Here is a 20,683-nt window from a genome sequence, read left to right on the forward strand (position 1 = left end):
TAGGAGTTATTTTACACAATTCTTTCCCCGCAGAATCCAGGGCCTTTCCTCAGGCATGCCAGGGTCCCCAAGCTGAGTGTCACCATCCTCCTGGGAGGCCACCACCAGAGCTGGGTGACCCTGCAAATGCCACAGCTCCTGCTGCCCCACTGTCCCCTCCCTGGGGGCTGCACCCTCCTGTCCCACCCCACCAGGACGTGGCAGTCAAGGGGCCCTGGGCACTGGGGGGCTGGAAGAGGGGACAGCACAGGGGACACAGCACAGAGGGCTCAGCAGTGCTGTCACCCTGATGTGGGCTGGAGATGGAGGGGGGAGACAGTGCTGGGGTGCCCTGGGGACACTGCACATACTGTGGGGACACTACACCTGCCATGGGGACCTCAGACATTTCCTGGGGACCCTGCACACTGCTGGGGACCTTGGGCATTCCCTGGGACCCTACACACTGTCCAGGGACCCTGCACACTGCTGGGGACCCCAAGCACTGCTGGGACACTGCACCTTGCCTGGAGACCCCAAATGCTGCTGGGGACCTTGGACACTTCCTGGGAATCCTGCACAAACTCTGGGAACACTGCACAATGCTTGGGGACCCTGCACACTCCCTGGGGACACTGCTGGGGAACTTGGACACTCCCTGGGGACCCTGCAAGCTGCCCAAGGGGCCTTGCATGATGCCAGGGACCCCCCACACTCCCTGGGGACACTGGACAGTGCTGGGAACCTTGGACACTCCCTTGGGACACTGCACACTCCTGGAACCTGTCAGGCTGCCTGGGCCCTGCACACTCCTGGGGAACCTCTGAACCTGCTGGGGACACTGTACACTGCCTGGGGACACTGTACATTGCCTGGGGACCCCAAACACTCCTGGGCAGGGGACCCTCCACATTACCCCTACGATGTGCATGCCCTCACCCCTCTCCAGGTCTGCAGAGCTGCTGGTTCCAAGCCTGCACAGCAGAGCTCCTGTTCCCCAGCCCTGATCCCACGGTGCTGGGCTGCCCCAAAGGAATGAGGTGAAGCTTATTTCATTTGTCCCATGGCATTGTCCCCATCCAGGGCTGCAGAGCCATGGGACAAACGACCCCCCCCCCGGCCCAGCTCCTCCCCCAAACACAGAGATCACACACAAAACCATCGTTTCTGGGTTTTTTTGGAGGCGTTTTTTTTAAACAGAAGTTTTATGGTTATATGCAAATTAGGTCATTAAATGATTTGCATAAAATGTTCGCACATCAGCGACTAAGTGTTTCTAACTCCCACCCCCCGACAGGTAGTAAATCCTACTGGACTAGCGCCGTCAGGCCGCGCTGTCACACGTGTCCCCCGCGGGCACGGCGGCGTCACCTCGGGGCGCTCCCGTGCCTCAGACCCGCGGGGACCTGCCCGGAGCGCTCCGAGCCCGCTGGGGCAGCGCCGGCCGCCCGCGTCCTCTGTCCCTTCCCGCGGGGATCCATCCGGGCGCCGCCCGCGTCACCGCACGCCGTCCCCCCGGGGCGGCCGCGGGCACTCCGTGTCCGTGGCGGAGCGGCTCCCGCCCGTCCCTAGCTGTTGGTGAGGAAGAGGCGTCTGTGTCGGGAAGCGGAGCCGCGCGGCCGCCCGCGGCGCCGGCCCCGGCCGCGGTTGCCGAAGGGGCTCCGGCTGGGCACGGCGGCGTCTGCCCAGCCGGCGCTCCCGGCCGGCGGCTCGGGGAAGCCGGGCTCGGCTTTGGGCTGCTCGAGGAGCGGGCTGGGGTCGCGGCGGGGCTCGGGGGGCGGCGGGGCCGGGCTCTGGCGGGCGCCGGCGCGCTCCTGGCGCAGGTAGCGCAGCTCGTCGCGGATGTCCGTGAGGACGCCGAGCAGGCGGAACTGCAGCTCGCGGTCCCGCGCCCGCTCCTCGCGCTGGGTGGCCCGTTCCTCCTGCCACATGGCCAGCTCCTGGTGGTACAGCTGGTCCCACTGCTCCTCCAGGTCGAGCAGGTGATGGATGCTAGTCCTCCAGCTCTCGCGGCGGTCCTCGCGCAGGCGGGAGCAGCCCAGCCCGCGGGCGGGGCCGGCGGCGGCCGGGGCGTCTCCGGGTGGGGAGGCGGAGGAGGGCAGCGACTCCTCGGTCAGGGCGCCGTGCAGCGGGGAGCGGGCCGGGGGCTCCTCCTCCGCCGGAGCCTTCTCCCAGGTGGGCCCCATCAGTACCCTGGGCAAGGCGCCCATCTCCGGGCCCGGGCCGCCCGCCTGCTCCTCGGGATGCGCCGAGTCGAGCCCGCGGCCCAGGGCGGGCAGGTCGGACACGCCCTCGTGCCCCCAGTCCGAGTGAGCGTCCGCGGGGTTGAGGGAGTCCTCGGGCAGGGAAGTGACGGAGCCCTGGGAGCTGCACCGGCGGATCAGCATGGCCTGGCGGGACAGTTTCATGTCCTCCTCCGCTGACATGGGGGCCTCGGGCCCCGGCTGCATCCCCGCGGCCCCACCGTGGCCTCTCTCCACCTCCCGGCCTTCCCGTTCCTCCTCCTCCGACATGGAGGCGTAGGACACCAGGGACTCGTTTCGCAGGGACGGGGAGATGGCCGACGCGTCTGGAGTGCGCAGCTCCGGTCCCGACTCGGCTGGGAGAGAAGAGAAACCTCTGGTGAGCCACAGCACTGCCCTGGCCTCCCCAGCACGTGGGTTCCAGCGGATATCCATCCTGACCCAGTGCATCTCCATCATGAGTCAGATGCTCTCCATCCTGACTCCACTCAAGCAGATGCCCATCCAGAACCCCACTGCCACTGCATCTTCACCCAAACCCTGCTGCCAGAGGATCTCCATCCAGATCCCACACTTCCCAGAAGGCATCCATCCTGACCCAGTGCATCTCCATCCACACCCTCCTCCCAACAGATCTCCATCCAAACCCACTCGCAGTGGATCTCCATCCCGCCCTGCTCCCAGCACCCCGCGCTGGCTCCCGCCGTACCGGAGCCGCCCTGCCCCTCTCCTCGGTACTCGCAGCCGCCGGCGGGGTCGGGGCTCTGTCCCGGCAGGCGCGGCACGGCCGAGCCCTCCACGTCGGGCAGGGCCGAGGGCTGCCCGTTGGTGTCGATGTAGATGCTGGGGTGGCTCACGCCGGGCTGCAGGTGCATGAAGGGCTGCTTGGACGCGCCGGGGAAGAACAGATCTGCGGGACACAGAGAATGTGGCCTCAGCCGGCGGGGACACGGTGGCCCCGAGGTACAGATGCTCCCGCAAGGCCATCCCGCGCCATCGCTCAGCCTCACCTGCCCCAGCGCCATCCTGAGCCCCCTGGGGGATGAGAGTCATGGGGTTGAGGAATAACCTGAGCTGGGAGGGACCCACAGGGATCCTTGATTCAGCTCCTGGACCTGCACAGACACCCCAAAATCCCACCCTGTGCATCCCTGAGAGCGCTGTCCAAACGCCCCTGGAGCTCTGGCAGGGTTGGAGCTGTGACCACTCCTTGAGGAGCCTGGGCAGTGCCCAGCACCCTCTGGGGGAAGAACCTTTCCCTGATTTCCAACCTGACCCTCCCATGGCACAACTTCATGCCGTTACACAGGATTTCTTCCTTCAGCCTAAACCCCTGTGCTTGGCACATGACAGCCGAGTCTGGGACACGTGGATGGAGCCTATGACGCTCCCAGTGAAACCAGAGGGGCCACTGAAAGCATCAAATTAAAGAAAAGAAGAAAGAAGAAAAAAAAGACCCACTCCTGCAAAGCTTGAGGTGTTCCTATGATTACTGTTGATCTGGCATAGTTTTCCCAGAGGAGCTGTGGCTGCCCCTGAATCTCTGGAAGTGTCCAATGCCAGGCTGGATGGGGCTTGGAGCACCCTGGGATAGTGGAAGGTGCCCCTGCCCATGGCACAGGGTGGAACAGGATGAGCTTTAAGGTCCCTTCCAACTCAAACCACTCTGGGATTTCTACAACTCACTGATCCCAGGTTATTTCTAATCCCAGCACACGCAGTTCCCTACCCCGGTGCCTGGCACTTGGGTACAACAGGACCGTCACTGGTGGACCCTGCAACCCCAAGACAAACCCCAGAGTCTCTTCCCACAGCGCACAACAGCCAGCTGAGAACACCAGCGTGGCCAGACATCCCTCAGGGAGCGCAGCCAGAGCTCCAACCACCCCCTGCCCGCAGAACCGCCACCACCCACCTGGGTCCAGGATGATCTCGGGCTCCGAGTCGTGGCTGGCCTGCAGGAAGGTGGAAGCCACCATCTTCTCCAGGGGCGTGAGGCGCGGCTTGTGGAGCGGCCCCCCGGCGCGGTTCATGGGCAGGTGCTTCTTGGAGGTGATTTTCTTCTTGACGTCCAGCCGCAGGTCGCGCCACTTGTGCTTGAGGTCGTCGATGGAGCGCTCGGTGTAGCCCAGGAAGTTGACGCGGCTTTGGATTTGGGTCCAGAGCTGCTTCCGCCGCACGGGGTGAGCCCGCAGGGCCTCGGACCCGTACAGGGCGCTGAAATGCCGGACCACATTCCAGACCAGCGTCTCGGTCTCGTCATTGGAGAAGTTGGCCTTCCTCTTCCGGCCAGACGCTGGCATCGCCTGCGAGGCTGCGGCAGAGGTGGAAGGGGCACAATTGAACCTCGGTCCCCACTCCTCTCTGTCGGCTCCTGGGGAGAACATGGGGCTGCGGGAACCCGAGGGAGCCGCGGAGGAGGGAGCCGAAGCAAGAGCCCCGGAGGCATCCATGGCAGGGGAGGCTCGGGCCGGGGAGGATCTAAAGAGCCGCTTCGGCACAGCACGCGGCACGGGCGCACCGCATCGCCTCGCCCGGCTCGAGGGCACCTGGGAGGGGAGAAAAGGAAAGGGCAGCGGTGGCTGGTGGCAGCGCGGGGGGACGGCGAGGGCCCCCCGGCTCTCTCCAGCCAGAGGCACCCGGGAGCCCCCGGGCAAGCGCCACGGGGGCCGCGGACGGGGACGTGATCGTGCTGCGCGTCAGCACCACGGTGAGGGGTCGTAGTGAGCCTCGGGCACGGCACCCGCCGTGGGGCCACAGAGCTGCCTCACAGGGTGCCTCAGAGCGCCTCCGGGCCGGGCTGAGGGTGATGGGGACACCTCAAGGCCACGGCAAGGGGCTCACGACAGTGCTGGCCACGATGGGGAAAGTCCTGGGCATGGTGAGCACTTCAGGTTCCCAGCAGGGCCTCGGGGCCACAGCACCGACCAACACCTGAAGGACAGGTCTGGGGGCCTTGGCCACAGTGAGCACCTCAAGGCCACGGGGAAGACCTTGGCAAGGGTCTTGGCCATGGTGGGAGCACCAAGAGCCCAGTGAGCACCTCGAGCTCCTGCTGAGGACCTTGGAGTCATGGTGAACCCCACGGCCACATTGAGAGCCCCAAGGCCATGGCAAAGGCATCACGGAAGGCCTTGGCCATGATGAGCAGGTGAAGCTTACAGGGAGCACCCTGGCACTAGGGCAAGGACCAAGGCCATGGCAAGTGTTGCAAGGCCATAATGAAGACCTTGGCCATGATGAACACCTGAAGAGGTGGAGAAGCTCGGAGCCACAGAAAAGACCTTGACTACGGTGAACACCCCAAGCCCCCAGCAAGGACCTTGTGGACGCAGCAAAGACCTCGGCCACGGTGCACACCTGGAGCTCCCAGTGACAATCCTGGGGCCACGGCAAAGACCTCGGCCATGGCGAACACCCCAAACTCCTCGAGAGGAACATGGGACCACATCAAAAACCCTGGCTGTAGCGAGTGCTCCAAGGCCACGAGGAAGCCCTTGGCCATGGTGCGCACCCGGACCAGGTGCGCACACCTCAAGCTCCCACGAGGACCACGGGACCGCAGCAAAGACCACCGTGCCCACCCCAACCTCCCATCGCGCCCTCGACCCCCAGCAAACCCCGGGAGCAGCGCAGCAGCCTGGCGCAGAGCCCGCAGCCCCGCGGTGCCTCCGCCGGCCCTGCCGTGCCCCGAGCCCCCTCCCCATCCCCGGGGCCCCCCGGCCCCCCGGCAGCGCCCGCACCCGCGGCCTCGGGGCGCCCGCTGCGGGGCCCGGGGGGGCTGCGCGCTGCCCTCCCCCGGCTTTGTTCGCGCTCCTCTCGCCGGGGACAAAGCGGCCGGGCCGGGGCCTGCCCCGCGGACCCCCCCCCATTCGGGATCCCACCGCGGGCGGGTGCGCGGGGCAGGCACCGGCAGCGGCCCCGCGGCTGCCCCCGGCCCGCCGGCCCCCCCGGCCCCGGGGCAGCGCTTACCTGCGCCGGGACGGGCGTGCGGGGCGCGGGGGGCGCGGAGCGGGGCCCCGGCGGCGGCGGGAGGGGGGGCTCAGGTCCGGCGGCGGGTAATGGCTCCCGCCTCGGCGGAACTCGCCTTCATTTCCTCCGAGCGCCGGCGCGGGCCCTGCGCGACACCGCGGCCGCGGGCCCCCCCTGGCGGCACCGCCGCGAACCGGCGGGGGCGGGACCGCGCGCGGGGACAGCCCCGGGAGGGACCGCGGGACCGGACAGCCCCGGGAGGGACCGCGGGACCGGACAGCACCGGGAGGGACAGCACAGAGGGACCGGACAGCCCCGGGAGGGACAGCACAGAGGGACAGAACAGCGGGACCGGACAGCCTCGGGAGGGACAGCGGGACCGGACAGCCCCGGGAGGGACCGCGGGACCGGACAGCCCCGGGAGGGACAGCACAGAGGGACCGGACAGCCCCGGGAGGGACAGCACAGAGGGACAGAACAGCGGGACCGGACAGCCCCGGGAGGGACAGCGGGACCGGACAGCCCCGGGAGGGACCGCGGGACGGGACAGCCCCGGGAGGGACAGCACAGAGGGACCGGACAGCCCCGAGAGGGACAGCACAGCGGGACCGGACAGCCCCGGGAGGGACAGCGGGACCGGACAGCCCTGCGGGAGGGAACAGCAGAGCGGGAGGTGACAGCAGAGAGGGACATCCCACCGGGACCGGACAGCCCGGTGGGAGGGGACAGCACACCGGGACCGGATAGCACACCGGGAGGGACAGCTCCAAGAGGCACAGCCCTGCGGGAGGGACAGCACACCGGGACCGGACAGCCCTGCGAGAGGGGATAGCCCTGCAGGTGGGGATAGCACACCGGAACGGGACATCCCCGCGGGAGGGAACATCCCACTGGGACCGGACAGCCCACCGGGGTATCTCTGCGGGAGAGGTCATCCCCACGGAAGGGGACAGCCCACTGGGAGGAGAAAGCCCACCGGACAGCCCACCGGGAGGGACATCACACCGGGACCGGACATCACACCGGGACAGGACATCCCAAAGGGACGGAACATCCCTGCATTCCACCCGAGGGGACAGCGGGTACCCACTGCGGATGTATCTCCGTGGGGGTCCCCCCGGGGTGATACATCCCTGTACCCCACTCCCGAGGGCACCGCAGGTACCCCTGTGGGTCTGTGTCCCCGTGGGGATCCCGCCATGCCCCCGTCCCTGCACCCCCGGAAGGTGTATCCCACGGGGGCCCCACCCCCGTGTACCCCATGTACCCCCAGGATCAGGATGGGGTGTCCCCGTAGGGATCCCCAGTGCAGGAGCCCCTGTGTCCCCCCTTTCCCAGCTGTGGTTGTGTATCCCCGTGGGGGTCCTGCCTGCTGCACCCCCCTCCCCTGGGAGGAGCTTCATGCCCATCCATGACCCTGTATCCATGTGGGGATCCCCCTGTCGCCTCCATCCTGTACCCCCTGGGCCTGTAGGGACACCTCTGTCCCTGCCTGGTTGCCTCCAGCTGCCCCTGACCCTCTGCAAACAAGCAGAGACATGGACCTCAGGGACCCCCTGTGGGGGACAGGGTGCACAGGGGGGGCTCTGCAGGGGACCCCAGGGTGCCACCGAGGCTGGCACAGCCAGGACAGGGTGATCAGCCAGGTCCTCACTGCCTGCAGGTGCTGCCATGGCCCTGGTACCCGGGTGGGGATGGCACAGCTCGGGGTGGCTGTGCGGGCCACGGTGTCCCCAGGAGGGGAAGGGGGGTTTGGAGTGGCCCCGCTGCTCCGGGAAGCCCCGGGGAGCTCTGCCCCTCTCCCAGCAGATGTGACAGCAGAATAAAACCACCCGTGCTTCGCTTTGCTGAATTCCAACTTTTTAATGCCTGTAACAATCCTCCGGGCACCACGTGGTGACAGCAGCCGGAGGCACCCGATTTCCCCGTGGGAAGGAGCTGCTCTCCCCACACGGGGACACCCCAGCACCACCCACAAGCCCCCATGGCAGTCACAACTACCCCACTCAGGGCAAATCCCCGCTGGCAGCAGCTCCACATTGTTTCCTGCTGGCTGCAGCAGCCACTCCCTGGGAGAGAAGGTTCTGGCAGCAGCTTTGTGTCCCCAGCACTGCCACTGCAAACCCCACGGCAAACTGCAGGGAACAGCAGCCAGGCCAGCGGACCGGGCCAGTGACAGCCACAACGAGCACCGGCCCCTCTCACGGGCACGGGGGGCGGCCCGGTCACTGCTGGGGAGGGCTGTCCCCGAGGAAGGCTCGCCCTGCGCCGGCTGACACCATGTGCACCGCGTCCTCCAGCTCGTAGAAGGCCTGGAAGAGGTCCGGCGAGGTGGCCTGGCACTCCAGGTACCGCCGCAGCGTGGCCAGGCTCCTCCAGACCTCCCGTTCCGAGGGGCAGGGCGGCACGGCCGCCAGCTCGCCCGCGTCCTCGCCCTCCGCCGTGCCCTCGTCCCCGTCCGCCTCCGCCGGGTCCCCGTCGCGCTCCGACCGCTCCCGGCCGAGCGGGCCGGGGGCCGAGGTCAGGGCCACGGCCTCGGTGCCGGCGTCGGGGCCGAAGCCGGCGGCGCGGAAGCAGCCGGCGATGAGCCCCGGGCGAACGTCGCCCCAGGCTTGCGCCAGCATGTGCAGCACATCCAGCAGGCTGGGCTGCCCCGCGCCGCGCTCCGCCGGCAGCCACCGCAGCAAACGGCGCCGGTAGTGGCCCTTGAGGTCGCCGGCGATGCCGCGGTCCAGGGGCTGGGCCAGGGCGGCGGCCGGCGGGACGAAGACCATCCTGACGTTGGACAGCTGGAGGTAGGGGTGCGCCTCGTGCTTGGCCAGGAGGAGGAGGACGCTCTTGCCCCGCCGCCGCATCCCCTCGTTGAACTCCCGCAGCCACTCGGCGAAGAGCGGGGCGCTCAGGCCGGCCGGGCCGCCGGCGCGGTAGCTCCACGGCATCTGCTCCAGGTTGACGCCCCGCAGGCAGCGCGGCCGGGGGCTGTCCCCCACCGCCCGCAGCGGCACCTTCTCCGAGCCGCTGGCGTTGGCGCACAGCAGCAGCGTCAGCCGCTCGCCGGGGCTCTCGCCCTTGCCGGGGGCGCCGGCCGGCAGCGGCACCGCGGTCTCCCCGCAGGCGAAGATCTCGGCGGGCGCGTAGCTGCGGAGGAGCGCGGGCAGCACCGCGCCGGCCCAGTGCTCCGCCGTGGGCTGCTCCGCGTCCCCTTTCTCCGCCGGCGGCTTCTTGCCGGCGAGGCCGTGGCGAGCGCCCAGGCGAGCCAGCCAGCCGCCGCTGGGCTCGGGATCGGGCCGGGCCGGGTGCGTGGCCCTGAGCTGCAGCAGCGGGCGGCCCGCGGGCAGGTCGGCGGCGTGGGCACCCTCCACCCAGCGCAGCAGCGCGGCCTCCAGCGCCGCGTCCTTCCCCTCCCGCTTGCGCTTACGCTCGGGGTCGCCGTTCCGGTGCCACTCGCTCAGGATGCGCTCCTTGTTCTTGATGATGCGGCAGATCTGGGGCTGCGACACCCCGAAGCGCTTGGCCAGCTCGCTCTGCGACACCTTGGGGCCCTCCAGCATCTCCAGCACGCGCACCTTCTCGGTCAGCGACAGCTCCTTCCTCTCCTTCCGTGGCGCCGCTGTGGCTCCCTCCGCCGTGCCCGGGGAGCGCCCCGTGCAGGGCCCCGGGCGGTGGGGGCTGCCCGTGGCCCCCAGCCCCGCCGGCTCGGCGAGGCCTCTCCCGCAGCGGCCGCAGGCGTAGCCGAGCTCCGTGCCGCGCCCCAGCCGGTGCCGCACCAGGTCCGGCTTCTGCCCGATGCCTCGGCCGCACTCGGCACAGTCCAGCGGCGGCTCCCCGGGCCGGCAGCGGCGGCTCTCGAAGGCGGGGGGTGCGGCGATGAACACTCCGTTACCGGCACCGGGATTCGGCTCCGGCTCGAGGACGCCGCAGTAGCTGCAGCCCCGTTCCCGCAGCGGGACGAGGAAGTCGGCGGGGCCGGCGTGGCGGGACGGGGGCGAGCAGGGCGGTGGGGACACCCCGTCCTCGCTCTTCACCTCCTTCCCCTGCCAGTCCCCTGCGGACACAGGAGCGCGTTGGGGAGCGGCCGCCCCACCGGGAATCCCGCGGGAGCAAGCCCCCGGCTCGGCAGGATCCGGGGCAGTGCCCGCCTCCTGCTCCCGGTGCCCCCTGGCCACGATCCCGCCCGTCCCCGTGTCCCGCTCACCCTGGGAGGGACCGGGGGGTGCCGCGTGTGGCCGGGGGCTCTGGCGCTCCCCGTAACGCCCCGCTGCCGCCGCCACCCCCTCGTCCCCTCGCTCCACCTCGGCCAGGATGTCGGGTTTGGTGACGGCGTGACCTGTCATAGAGACAAGAGGAGGGACAGCCGGTGATGCCACTGGCCATGCCAAAGGACATGCCACCAGAGATGACATCGGTCACAACAGGCCAGGGCTGGCTGCCCGTGGTGATGGGTACATGCAGCCGGTGTGGTCCCGTGGTGACCCCAGAGCCACCCCGTGACCTCCTGCTCCCGATATCAACCCGGTGAGTGCCGGTCTCGTTCGTGGCCCGGCCACGACCGGCAGCGCGAGGAGCGGTGCCGGGATGGCCCCGGTGCCTCACCCAGGTCGACGGGATGCTGGCGGTCCTCCTTCATGGCACCGGCACCGTCCCGGTCGTGGGAAACGCGCCGGCAGCTGCTCCCGATGCTGCTCCCGCCGAGGCCTCAGCAGCGCGAGGGATGGCGGTGCCTGAGCGATGCCGCACCGGGATGACGACGCGCGGCTGGGCGGCGGGACGCGACGTCGGCGGTGCCCGCGGAGCCGGTGCCGGGCCGCCGAGCCCCGGTGGGCCGCGGTGGCGTTGCCGCACCTGTCCCCGTCCCCTCCCGCCCGCTCGGTCCCGCCCGGTCCCGCCCGGTGCCGCCGCCGCCCCCGCCTCGCGCGGCCCCGCTACCGGCGGCGGGAGCGCGCGTGACGCCGGGCCCCGCCCCCTCGGCGCTCCGCCCCCCGACTGCCCGCGCCGCCGCCCAGCGGGCGCGCGGTCCGCCCGCCGCCGGGGGTCGCTGTGGCGCCGGCCGCCGCCGCCGCCGCTCCCAGCGCGCCCCGCGCCCTCGGCATGGCCGCTCCGCCCCGCCGCTGCTGAGCCGCCGCCGCCGCCCGGCCCCGCCGCCGCCCGCCCGCGCCGCCGCCCCGCACCGCCCGCGCCGCCCCCCGCGCCATGGCCGACTGGGCCCCCGCTGAGGTAAGCGCCGCCGCCGGCCCCCGCCTCCCCCGCCGGCCGCCGCCCCCCGGCCCGGCCCCCCGTCCCGCCCCCCCCGCGGGCTGCGGGCGCGTCCCCGCGCTCACCGGCGCGCGTTCCCCCGCAGGAGCTGGAGTGCATGATGGAGCCCCAGGAGCTGGGCCTGGAGCAGCCGCTGCCCGCCCCCGAGCAGGGCCCCGGCGGCGAGGCCGAGCTGCCGGCCGCCGAGATCTCCCTGACGCTGGTCACCGAGATCCAGGCCGTGGACAGGAAGGTGGACACCCAGGCCGCCCAGCTGATGAACCTGGAGGGCAGGATGAGGATGGCGGAGACGAAGCTGATCGGCTGCGAGAAGACGGCGGTGGAGTTCGGGAACCAGCTGGAGAGCAAGTGGACGGCGCTGGGCACCCTCATCCAGGAGTACGGGCAGCTGCAGAAGCGCCTGGAGAACATGGAGAACCTGCTGAAGAACAGGAATTTCTGGATCCTGCGGCTGCCCCCGGGGGCAAAAGGAGAAGTCCCCAAGGTAACGGTTTGGGTTTGCTGCTCCCCGCTGTAAAACGGGGCTGTTCTGCACGTATGCTGGGCTCAGAACCCCGTGGCCTGTGCTCACAGCCCCTTACACTGAGCTCACAGCCCCATGTCCTGTACAGCCACATGTCCTGTGCACTCACAGCCCCATATCCTGTGCACTGTCAGCCCCATATTCTGCACTGACAGCCCCATATCCTGGGCACTGACAGCCCCATATTCTGCACTGACAGCCCATATCCTGTGCACTGTCAGCCCCATCTCCTGGGCACTGACAGCCCCATCCCCTGTGCATTGTCAGCCCCATCTCCTGGGCACTGTCAGCCCCATCTCCTGGGCACTGTCAGCCCCATCTCCTGTGCATTGTCAGCCCCATCTCCTGGGCACTGTCAGCCCCATATCCTGTGCACTGTCAGCCCCATATCCTGTGCACTGTCAGCCCCATATTCTGTGCACTGTCAGCCCCATATCCTGTGCACTGACAGCCCCATATCCTGTGCACTGTCAGCCCCATATTCTGCACTGTCAGCCCCATATTCTGTGCACTGACAGCCCCATATCTTGTGCACTGACAGCCCCATCTCCTGGGCACTGTCAGCCCTACATCCTGTGTACTGTCAGCCCCATATTCTGTACACTGTCAGCCCCATCTCCTGTGCACTGTCAGCCCCATCTCACATTGGCAGCCCCATATCCTGCAGTGACAGCCTGATCCCTGCACTCACAGTCCCATTTTGGGACAGCTGCAGTGCTGAGAGCTGTTCATGGCTCCCCCACAGCCCTGTCCTCCTTTAGGTGCCCAGAAGGACCAGCACAGGTCCTGCTGTGTTGCTCATGCCCTACTCATGCACGTGTGGTCTGGGAGGGATGTCACAAATTCCTGTGTTTGGATCACGTGGAGTTTGCTGGCTCAGCCCCGTGTAACTGGGAAGGTTTGGGAATATCCCCAGGGCTGTTCAGAGGTGATGAGCAGCAGAATTGTGTCAAAAAGGAGGTGGAAAGGAGTCTGTGCCAGGCACTGTGCACGGGGCATCGCCTGTGACAGGAGGAGGCTGAGCAGGGGGAGGTGACAGGCGGGTGACAGGGGAAATCCCTGTTGTGTCCCTTGAGGCATGAGGCACGTGGGAAGGAGCAGATCTTCCTGTCTGCACAACACTTGAGGAGTTTGAGTGAGAAAATTGAATGAGAAAACATCCCCAGGTGTTTTCTTAAATGTGAAACAAACCCTGTGGTGCTGCTCCTTGCAGGTCCCCGTGGCCTTCAACGATGCCTCGTTTAACTTCTCTGAGGAGGAGTGGAAGAGCCTCAACGAGTGGCAGAAGGAGCTCTACAGGCACATCATGAAAGGCAACTACGAGGCCGTCATCTCCATGGGTAATGGCAGGCCTGGCTTTGCCCTCAGCCTCCTGGCACAGAGTTTTCCTGGGAGCTGGTGGATGGAAGCAGCGCTGACCCTGCAGGGTCAGGGAGGGGGTGCTGTGCTCTGGGGAGGTGTTACACAGCCCTGGCAGTGAGTTCAGCTCTCACAGCCACGCTGAGGGTGGAAGGATGTCGTGAGTGTCACCACAGGGACAGTGGCTCCCTGATGGTCCCTGCAGCCTGGCGAGTGCTGGGATTGTGAGGAGGAGGAGGAGGGGAAGTGAGAGGACCCTCAATCCAAGCAAAGCTGGGAAAGAGGGAAGTTCCTTTGTCACGCCAAGGTCCACAGATCCACTGCGCTGGGTGCATCAGCCCGCTGGCTGCTTAGGGCAGCGGAGGGTGCCCTGTGCCCTGCCTCTGAGGTTCCTTCCAGCCCTTTCCGTGGGGAGTTGTGCAGACTTCCCTTTCCTCTCCCATGAGGGAGAAGTGACATTTGCCTGGGTGCTCTGTCCGGCCCCAGGGAGCGAGTCCTGCTCGAGGTGCTGCGGGGTCTGCTGGGGCAGAGCTGGGGAGAAGCAGTGGCTGGGGGTGAGCTCTGCCTCCTGCTTTCCCCTCAGCAGCTCAGGGCAGTGCATTCCCAGCCAAAGGAACGCGCTCCGCTCGCTCCTGCCAGTCCTGGCCGCGGGAATTCCCTCTGGGGAACGCCTTGCCTTCACAGCATGTTCCAGAAATGACCTTGCCTTGGCTGGACCGGGGGTGGGAGCGCAGACGCCGTCCCTGGTAGCCAGACACTTCCCTGTGCCGAGCCCAGGCTCATCTGCCTCCCTGCCATCCAGCTCTGCCCAATCCAGGCCTTTTCTGCTTTTTTTTTTCCCCCGTTTATTTCTTTGAACAGAAGTTTCCTGCAGTCCCTGTGTGCCAGGGAGAAAGGTGAAGGGTAACCACAGCCCCCACTCTCCTGTTTCCAAAGCAGTCCCGTGTCCTGCTCCTGAGGCACGGGAATGCAGCTGCAGGGCATCTGGGGATCTGAGCCTGGAGCTTAGAGAAACCTATCTGTGCTTCATCCCAAGGTTTCCCTTGAGAAACGAGGTTTAGGGCTTTGGCTCCCGTGTAAGGCAAACGGATCCACCGGAGCAGAGGTGGAGTTTAACCCCCAGGGCCTCCCTCCCACATGTCTGGAAGTGAAGTTTTCTGCTCTCCGCCCGAGGAGAGATGGTGACTGTCCCCTTTCCCCCACCAAAATCCGCGAGCAGCCCGGGACTCGGACGAGTAGGACGGAGCGGTCCTGGCTGGAGGGAACCGCACGGGGAGGGCAGTGCTGGCAGCTCTGCTGCTGCCCCCGAGCTGAAGCCCCCATTGTAATGGATCCGCGGACCTTAGCGCAGAGGAGAAGACAGGAGAGCCTGCAGGTAAGCCTGGATGCCTTTTCTTACTGTCCTCCTCACGCTGCAGGCTGGGAGGTGCTCCTCACCTGAGCAGAGTGTGCTCCTGCATCCAGGGCCCACGCAAGGTGAGCGGGGCAGAGGGCTGAGAGCAGCTTCCCAAGCCTCTCTCGTTCGTTCCCCAGCGAAGGAAGGTTGGTGGGCAAAGGCTGCAGAGTCTCTCTCCCGCCAGGGCAGGGGAAACATCCTCATCCTCTTTTTATGTGCAGACGCTGCTATTTCCAAGCCTGAGCTGCTGACTCGGATTGAGCAGGGAGAGGATCCTAATGCTGAGGATCAGGAGGACTCTGAGGGAGGAGAGACCCCCACAGACCCCACCACTGGTGAGCCACGAGATTCCTGGGACTCGGGGGGAGGGAGGTGGAGGCAGATGTGGGGCTGTTCTGTTTTGTCAGCTCTTTCCTCAGGTGCAGGGGGGCTTTGCTTTCCTGCTTGTCTCCCACCTGATGCATCCCTCTCTCCTGGAATCCTCTAAAGCAGCTGGAAGGTTGGAGTGTAACTCCTGCTCTTTTCTCTTGCACAGAGTTTTTCTTCCCTGGGCCCGATGACAGCTCGTGGGGTAAATATGAAGACACTCTGGCTGAAAGCCACGAAGGCTCTGAGGAAGAGGAGAGCATGGAGGTCCCTGGTACATGTGAGTGCACTGAGCTGCCTTGGGAAGTGTCCCTTGCCTAGATGTGCTTCTGGCTTCCCGGCCTCATTCCCAGGAGCAGCTCAGCTTTTCTGGATGATGCTTTTCCAGGATTTCAGGAAGTTGCTTTGAGTCACAGTTTATACCATGGGAGATCCTTCACCCTCAGGCACTGTTCAAGCCCATGAAGGAAAAGAAGTTGTATTCCCTTTTTGTCTGTTTTTTGGGCTTTATCCTAAAGCACAAGTTCTTAAAGACCTGTCCTGCTTCAGGAACCTTCTTTTTTCCTCTGGCTACATATAGCTAAATTATATATATAATATTTTATTACAACATAATTGAAGTCAGGAAGTTGCTCGAGTGTGTCCAGAAAAGGAAATGGAGCTGGGGAAGGGTCTGGAACACCAGGATCGGCTGAGTGAGCTGGGAAAGGGGCTCAGCCTGGAGAAAACGAGGCTCAGGGGGAACTTCTGGCTCTGTACAACTCCTGACAGGAGGAGACAGACGGGGAGGGTTGGGCTCTACTCCCAGGGAGCAGGGACAGGAGGAGAGGAAAGGACCACAAGCTGTGCCAGGGAGGGTCAGGTTGGAAGTCGGGAAAATTCTTCCCTAAAAGAGCCTGTTGCACATTGGGACTGCCCAGGGCAGTGGTGAAGTCTCCATTGCTGGAGGGATGTAACATTCATGTGGATGTGGTGCTTGGGGACACGGTCAGGGGTGGCCTTGGTAGTGCTGGACTTAATGATTTCCAAGGCCTTTTTCAACCTCAGCAATTCCAAGATTCCAAGTCCAATCCCTCTGGACAGAGTAGGTGCTCCCCGTTGGCCTCACAGCCCCGTCAGTGCCAGGCTCTGAGCTGGGTGTGCACAGCAGAGACCCCCGGTGTCCCAAGGGAGCTGAGTAAGTAACCCCCCAGTCCTTGTGACCCCAAATGACTCCGGTGTCTCTGCTCCACCAGACGAACAGCCGTGCGATGAGGAGGGCTCCGAGAGCCTGGAGCTTTCCAGGTCGTTGACAGGAAAGTGGGAAGAGGTTTTCTCCAACCCGGAGGAGGAGATGCAATCGAGCAGCAAGAGCCAGAGCGGGTCGGCCCCGCCGCAGCGAACGGCGACGGGCAACGGGCTGAGGCGCTCCGTGCGCCGCGGGAGAGACTTGGCCAGGAAGGATCCCGAGGAGGCGGCGGCCGACAAGGGGCCCTACATCTGCTGCGAGTGCGGCGAGAGCTTCCTGGACAAGCAGCTCTTCGCCACCCACCAGAAGGCTCACGCCAGCGAGGAGGCCTGCACGTCCCTGGAGCGCGGCGAGAGCTTCCGGCAGAAATCCAAAGCCAAGGGCCAGGGCCCCTCCCGCTCCAAAGCGTCCAAGCGCCCCGACGGGGAGAAGAGCTCGGGATTCAAGTACGGCTTCGTCAGGCATCAGGTGAACAACATGGTGGAGAGGCCCTACACCTGCTCCCAGTGCAAGGAGAGCTTCAGCCTGGAAGTGAGTCTGATCCTGCACCAGAAGCTGCACACGGGGAAGGGCGACGGGCCGCTGACGTGCACCTACTGCGGGAAGGACTTCCGAGACCTCTCCAAGGCCATCCGCCACCAGCGCATCCACACCGGGGAGAGGCCCTACCAGTGCACCGAGTGCGGCAAGAGCTTCATCCGGCGGGACCACCTGCTCAAGCACTGGCGGGTGCACACCGGGGAGACCCCCTACCAGTGCCCCGTCTGCGGGAAGCACTTCCGCTACAAAGAGTCCCTGAATTGCCACCAGAAAATCCACTCCCGCAACCCGCGGCCCGGGGAGGATTCCCAGCACAACCTGGGCTCGGCGGGCACCCAAACCGACCATTTCTGCGTGAAAAAAGAGACTAAGCAGTAGCCGTGGTGGGGCCGGGGCAGGAGGGCTCGCGGTGACCGTGACGGTCTGGCAGGTGGACGTGCGGCATGATGGCAGGTGACTTGTATCGCAGCTAATCCATGTGGTCATGCTACGAAGCCCGCTTTGGTGAAGCATCCAAGGAATTCCTCTTAAAGACTCTGCTCGGCCGGCCCAGGCAGCTCTGGGACCCCGCGGGGTTCCGTGGCGCTCCCACCGCGGCGCAGGCCCCGCGCTCGCTGTTCCCTACGCAGGGTTGGATTCTGCCCGTAGAGAATAATCCCGAGCGATTCTCTGGGCTCCGTATTTAGCAGGTGTTCCCCCACCTATCTTTGTGCATATTCAGGAGTGACAAGCTTTCGCTTTCTTTTTTCCACTCGTTTCACTGCAAGGCTGGAAGCGCGAGGAGGGAGGGAGGGAAGGAAGGTGCCGTTCCCGGCCGGCCGCCCGCTCCCGCTGCGTCGCCGCGTCCCGAAAGGCTGCGAGGCCAGGACTGGGATGAAGGCCAGAGAGGCGAGGCAGAGAGGTGGTCAGGGCACGACGCGGGATTTGTGGAAGGCGGAAGAGCGGAGAGGAGAGCGTGGCAAAGAGCGGGGTGAGATAAAGCAGGTGCAGGAGAAGGGGCTGAGGACATTGGAGCAGGAGGAGTCGGGAAGGGCAGCGTTTGGAGGCGTGCTGGGGTCGCTCACACGAGGAGGACACGTCTCCGTGCTTCTGGAGGGTGTCACTGGCACCAGCCGGGCTGTGGTTCCCCTCTGGCCCGAGGGAACGGCGCCGCTGGGCCGACACGCGGACTCCTGACAATGAAGGTGATTTTATTATTATTTTTTAACTGGGTTTGGTCTCACTCAGGTAAGTCAGACGAGTGAAAGCAGCTTCTCCTAACCCCTGTAAAGAGCTGTTTGGTTTTTAGTTAACCTAGAAGTAGTCTTATTATTATTAATTATTATTATTATTATTATTATTATTAATTATGATGATGATAATACTACAAGGAAAGGTGTGACACTATATTTCACAGTTGCTCTAAAACACTTCCGTGTATGCGATAACCGCCCGGAGTTTTCCAGCTGTTTGTGTAAATATTGGATGACTTCTGGAGCTGTTGGTGTTGTTCTGAGGTGGCTGTACGTGTGGTGTCTCTTCGCTCTGTATCGTCAGCTGCTGGTTCGTGACCGTGTTTTGTAATAACTTTTGTAAAGTCTGTCAATACAGTGTTTCCATTCTGAATTCCGTGTCAGCCCTTCGTGGGTACCTGCAGCTCCCTCATCCTGCTCCTGGCTGGTACTCGGGAGCTTTTCCAGGTAATTGTGGAGCAGGTGAGCAGCACAAGCCAAGCTGAGCTGGAGAGCCAGGCCTGGCAAACGAGGGCTGCTCTGGGATGCTCCATCTGGGATTGGTGGTTTTAACTTGATTTGGGTTTGTGCCTGTGCCACACACAATGGGGCTGTGGACAGCTGAGGAATCCTTGGATCTGTGGTGGGATGGAGCTGGGACATCCCACGCCCAGGATGAGGGACAGGGAGAAGTGCTGGTGGCTGTGGCCACCTTGGAGCTGGGATCAGGGGATCAAAGGATGGGTTGGAAGGGGCCTCATAGGCTCCTTCCAGCTGGTGCCACACACTGGGGGCTTTTTCCTTCCAGGCTCCCTCTCAGCCCAGCACTCCCCAGGCTCTTCCCTGCCAGAGCCCAGGACACAGAGACGGTTCTCTGTCCCCACCAGAGACCCCCCCAAGCTCCAGCAAGGCCCAGGGCTTGTTCCAGCTTGGGACCTGGGAGGGGAGAGGGCAGCCCTGAGGTCACAGCCACCACGGGGATGTGGCACTTGGGGTCCACAGAGAACAAGGAGTACCATAATTCCTCAGCCATTCCAACCTGTGCTGGGTGCTGAGGGGGATAGAGTGAGTGACCCCAGTGAGTCCCCCCAGTGAATCCCCCATGCTCTGAGTGACCCCAGTGAATTGAATCCCCCCAGTGAATCCCCCACGCTCTGAGTGACCCCAGTGAATTGAATCCCCCCAGTGAATCCCCCACGCTCTGAGTGACCCCAGTGAATCCCCCACACTCTGAGTGATCTCAGTGAATTGAATCCCCCACACTTTGGAGCCACTCTGTGGGCTGCCCCACATGGGGATGGAGATGCTGGAGATGGATTATGGGGAGAAGGAGGGAAAGGGAAAAGGGCTAAGGGAAGGAGCAGCCTGTGGGATCCAGGCTGGGGAGGATGGGTGCTGCCAAGGACGAGGCTGAGCACAGCTCCGAGCACACAGAGACACCCTGGGGACACACGAGTGTCCCTCTGGGGACACACATGTGCTCTGTGTGTGCACACAGGGCTGGTCATGGGCACATAGCACTCCAGGGACATGGCTGTATCCCAATCCTGCTCACTCCACTCCTGGCAACAACAACACCTGGTGATCCACAGCCATCTCCACAGGGACAGCGTGGGGCCTCCCACAGCCAGGGTCAGGCACTCCCTCTACACTGGGATGTACAAATTCCAGCCAGGGACACCCCTGAATTCCAGAGCTGCTCCTCGTGTCCCCTCCCAATGGATCAGCCCTGGACAGGGGTTGTGGATTCCAGGGACAGCCCAGGAGGGGCCTGGACAGAGGGTCTTTACTTGCTGGTCCCCCACCTGCTGTCACACCCCTGTTCCCCCCTAAGCCTGGGTGACCCATCCCACTTGTTCTCTCCCTTTTCCCACAAACCAAAGGGTTTCCTGCCCTTCCCTGTGCTCAGTGCCACCAGCTTCCCCCCCAAGGTGTGCCAGGGCTGTTCCAGAGCAGGCAGGGATGGCACTGGGGAGATGAGACGGGGATGGGGCAGATGGGATAAGAACGGGTCCAGTGGGACAGGATGAATGGAATGAGACGGGATGGAACTGGATGAGACATGGATGGAATGGGATGTGATGGGACAAGATGTGGGATGGAAGGGTGGGACTGGCTGGGACAAGAGTGGACACAGCATGGATGGAATGGCACGGGACAGGATGGGATCAGCCAGTGCATGGAGTGGGATGGGCCGGGACATGGAGAGACAGCGCGGATGGGTGGGACAGGAGGACATGGATGGGACAGGGCGTGGTGGGATAGACAGAATGGGGCAGGAAAAGATCGGGAAGGACCGGACAGGATGGACTGGGATGGGGTGGGAGAGAATAGGAATGGATGACGTAGACGGGAGGGGACAGGACGGGACAGGACGGGATGGGATGGCATGGGGCGGGAGGGACGGCATAGGATGGGACGGGACGAGACGGGACGGGATGGGATGCTGCGGTCGGGTCCGGCAGGGAAGCGGGAGGGGAGGGGTCGCTCCATTTCCACGGCGGCGCCGCCTCCGGCCGCCATTTCCGAGCCCGCAGGGATGGGCGGTGGGGACCCGACGGGCGGGGCCGGAAAAGCCGCCCCGGGCCTCCACAGTGACCCCCTGGTCCCTCC

The 20,683-nt window shown here is 65.1% G+C and overlaps 3 protein-coding genes across 4 annotated transcripts; 1 reads left to right on the plus strand and 2 right to left on the minus strand.

The window, feature by feature from the left end:
• Window positions 1–1,341: 1,341 nt before the first annotated feature.
• On the minus strand, window positions 1,342–4,648 carry LOC311157701 (uncharacterized protein; the record flags this gene model as incomplete). Its single annotated transcript, XM_084212540.1, has 3 exons — window positions 1,342–2,578; window positions 2,932–3,132; window positions 4,138–4,648. Coding segments are annotated over 3 exons (1,743 nt in total), but the record flags the coding sequence as incomplete, so codon positions are not given.
• A 3,507-nt stretch (window positions 4,649–8,155) lies between these two features.
• Window positions 8,156–10,942, minus strand: LOC311162076 (tigger transposable element-derived protein 3-like). 2 transcript variants are annotated; one of them, XM_084220210.1, is made up of 3 exons: window positions 10,788–10,942; window positions 10,390–10,521; window positions 8,156–10,239 (listed from the first exon to the last, which is right to left on the minus strand). In XM_084220210.1, the coding sequence occupies exons 1-3, from the start codon at window positions 10,819–10,821 to the stop codon at window positions 8,420–8,422; spliced, it is 1,986 nt and encodes a 661-aa protein (XP_084076336.1). In that variant the 5' UTR covers window positions 10,822–10,942; the 3' UTR covers window positions 8,156–8,419. The 2 variants fall into 2 exon arrangements, with proteins under 2 accessions (XP_084076336.1, XP_084076335.1); XM_084220209.1 differs by having other exon boundaries at window positions 8,156–10,521.
• A 373-nt stretch (window positions 10,943–11,315) lies between these two features.
• On the plus strand, window positions 11,316–18,404 carry LOC311162104 (zinc finger protein 783-like). The gene is made up of 6 exons (XM_084220256.1): window positions 11,316–11,408; window positions 11,533–11,931; window positions 13,184–13,310; window positions 14,947–15,060; window positions 15,261–15,371; window positions 16,327–18,404. The coding sequence occupies exons 1-6, from the start codon at window positions 11,385–11,387 to the stop codon at window positions 17,235–17,237; spliced, it is 1,686 nt and encodes a 561-aa protein (XP_084076382.1). The 5' UTR covers window positions 11,316–11,384; the 3' UTR covers window positions 17,238–18,404.
• The last annotated feature ends 2,279 nt before the right edge of the window (window positions 18,405–20,683 follow it).

The sequence above is a fragment of the Fringilla coelebs genome (assembly GCF_963513975.1).
Source record: "Fringilla coelebs genome assembly, chromosome: 1".
In the NCBI taxonomy this organism is placed as follows: Eukaryota; Metazoa; Chordata; class Aves; order Passeriformes; family Fringillidae; genus Fringilla; species Fringilla coelebs.

Bases quoted from the DNA above. Each gene is read 5' to 3' on its own strand.
- LOC311162076 (XM_084220209.1), bottom strand. From the start codon at position 10,821: ATGAAGGAGGACCGCCAGCATCCCGTCGACCTGG. The intron at 10,522-10,787 runs GTGAGGCACCGG...TCTCTATGACAG, and splicing joins CCAGCATCCCGTCGACCTGG to GTCACGCCGTCACCAAACCC.
- LOC311162104 (XM_084220256.1), top strand. From the start codon at position 11,385: ATGGCCGACTGGGCCCCCGCTGAG. The intron at 13,311-14,946 runs GTAATGGCAGGC...TTTTATGTGCAG, and splicing joins CGAGGCCGTCATCTCCATGG to ACGCTGCTATTTCCAAGCCT. The intron at 15,372-16,326 runs GTGAGTGCACTG...CTGCTCCACCAG, and splicing joins CATGGAGGTCCCTGGTACAT to ACGAACAGCCGTGCGATGAG.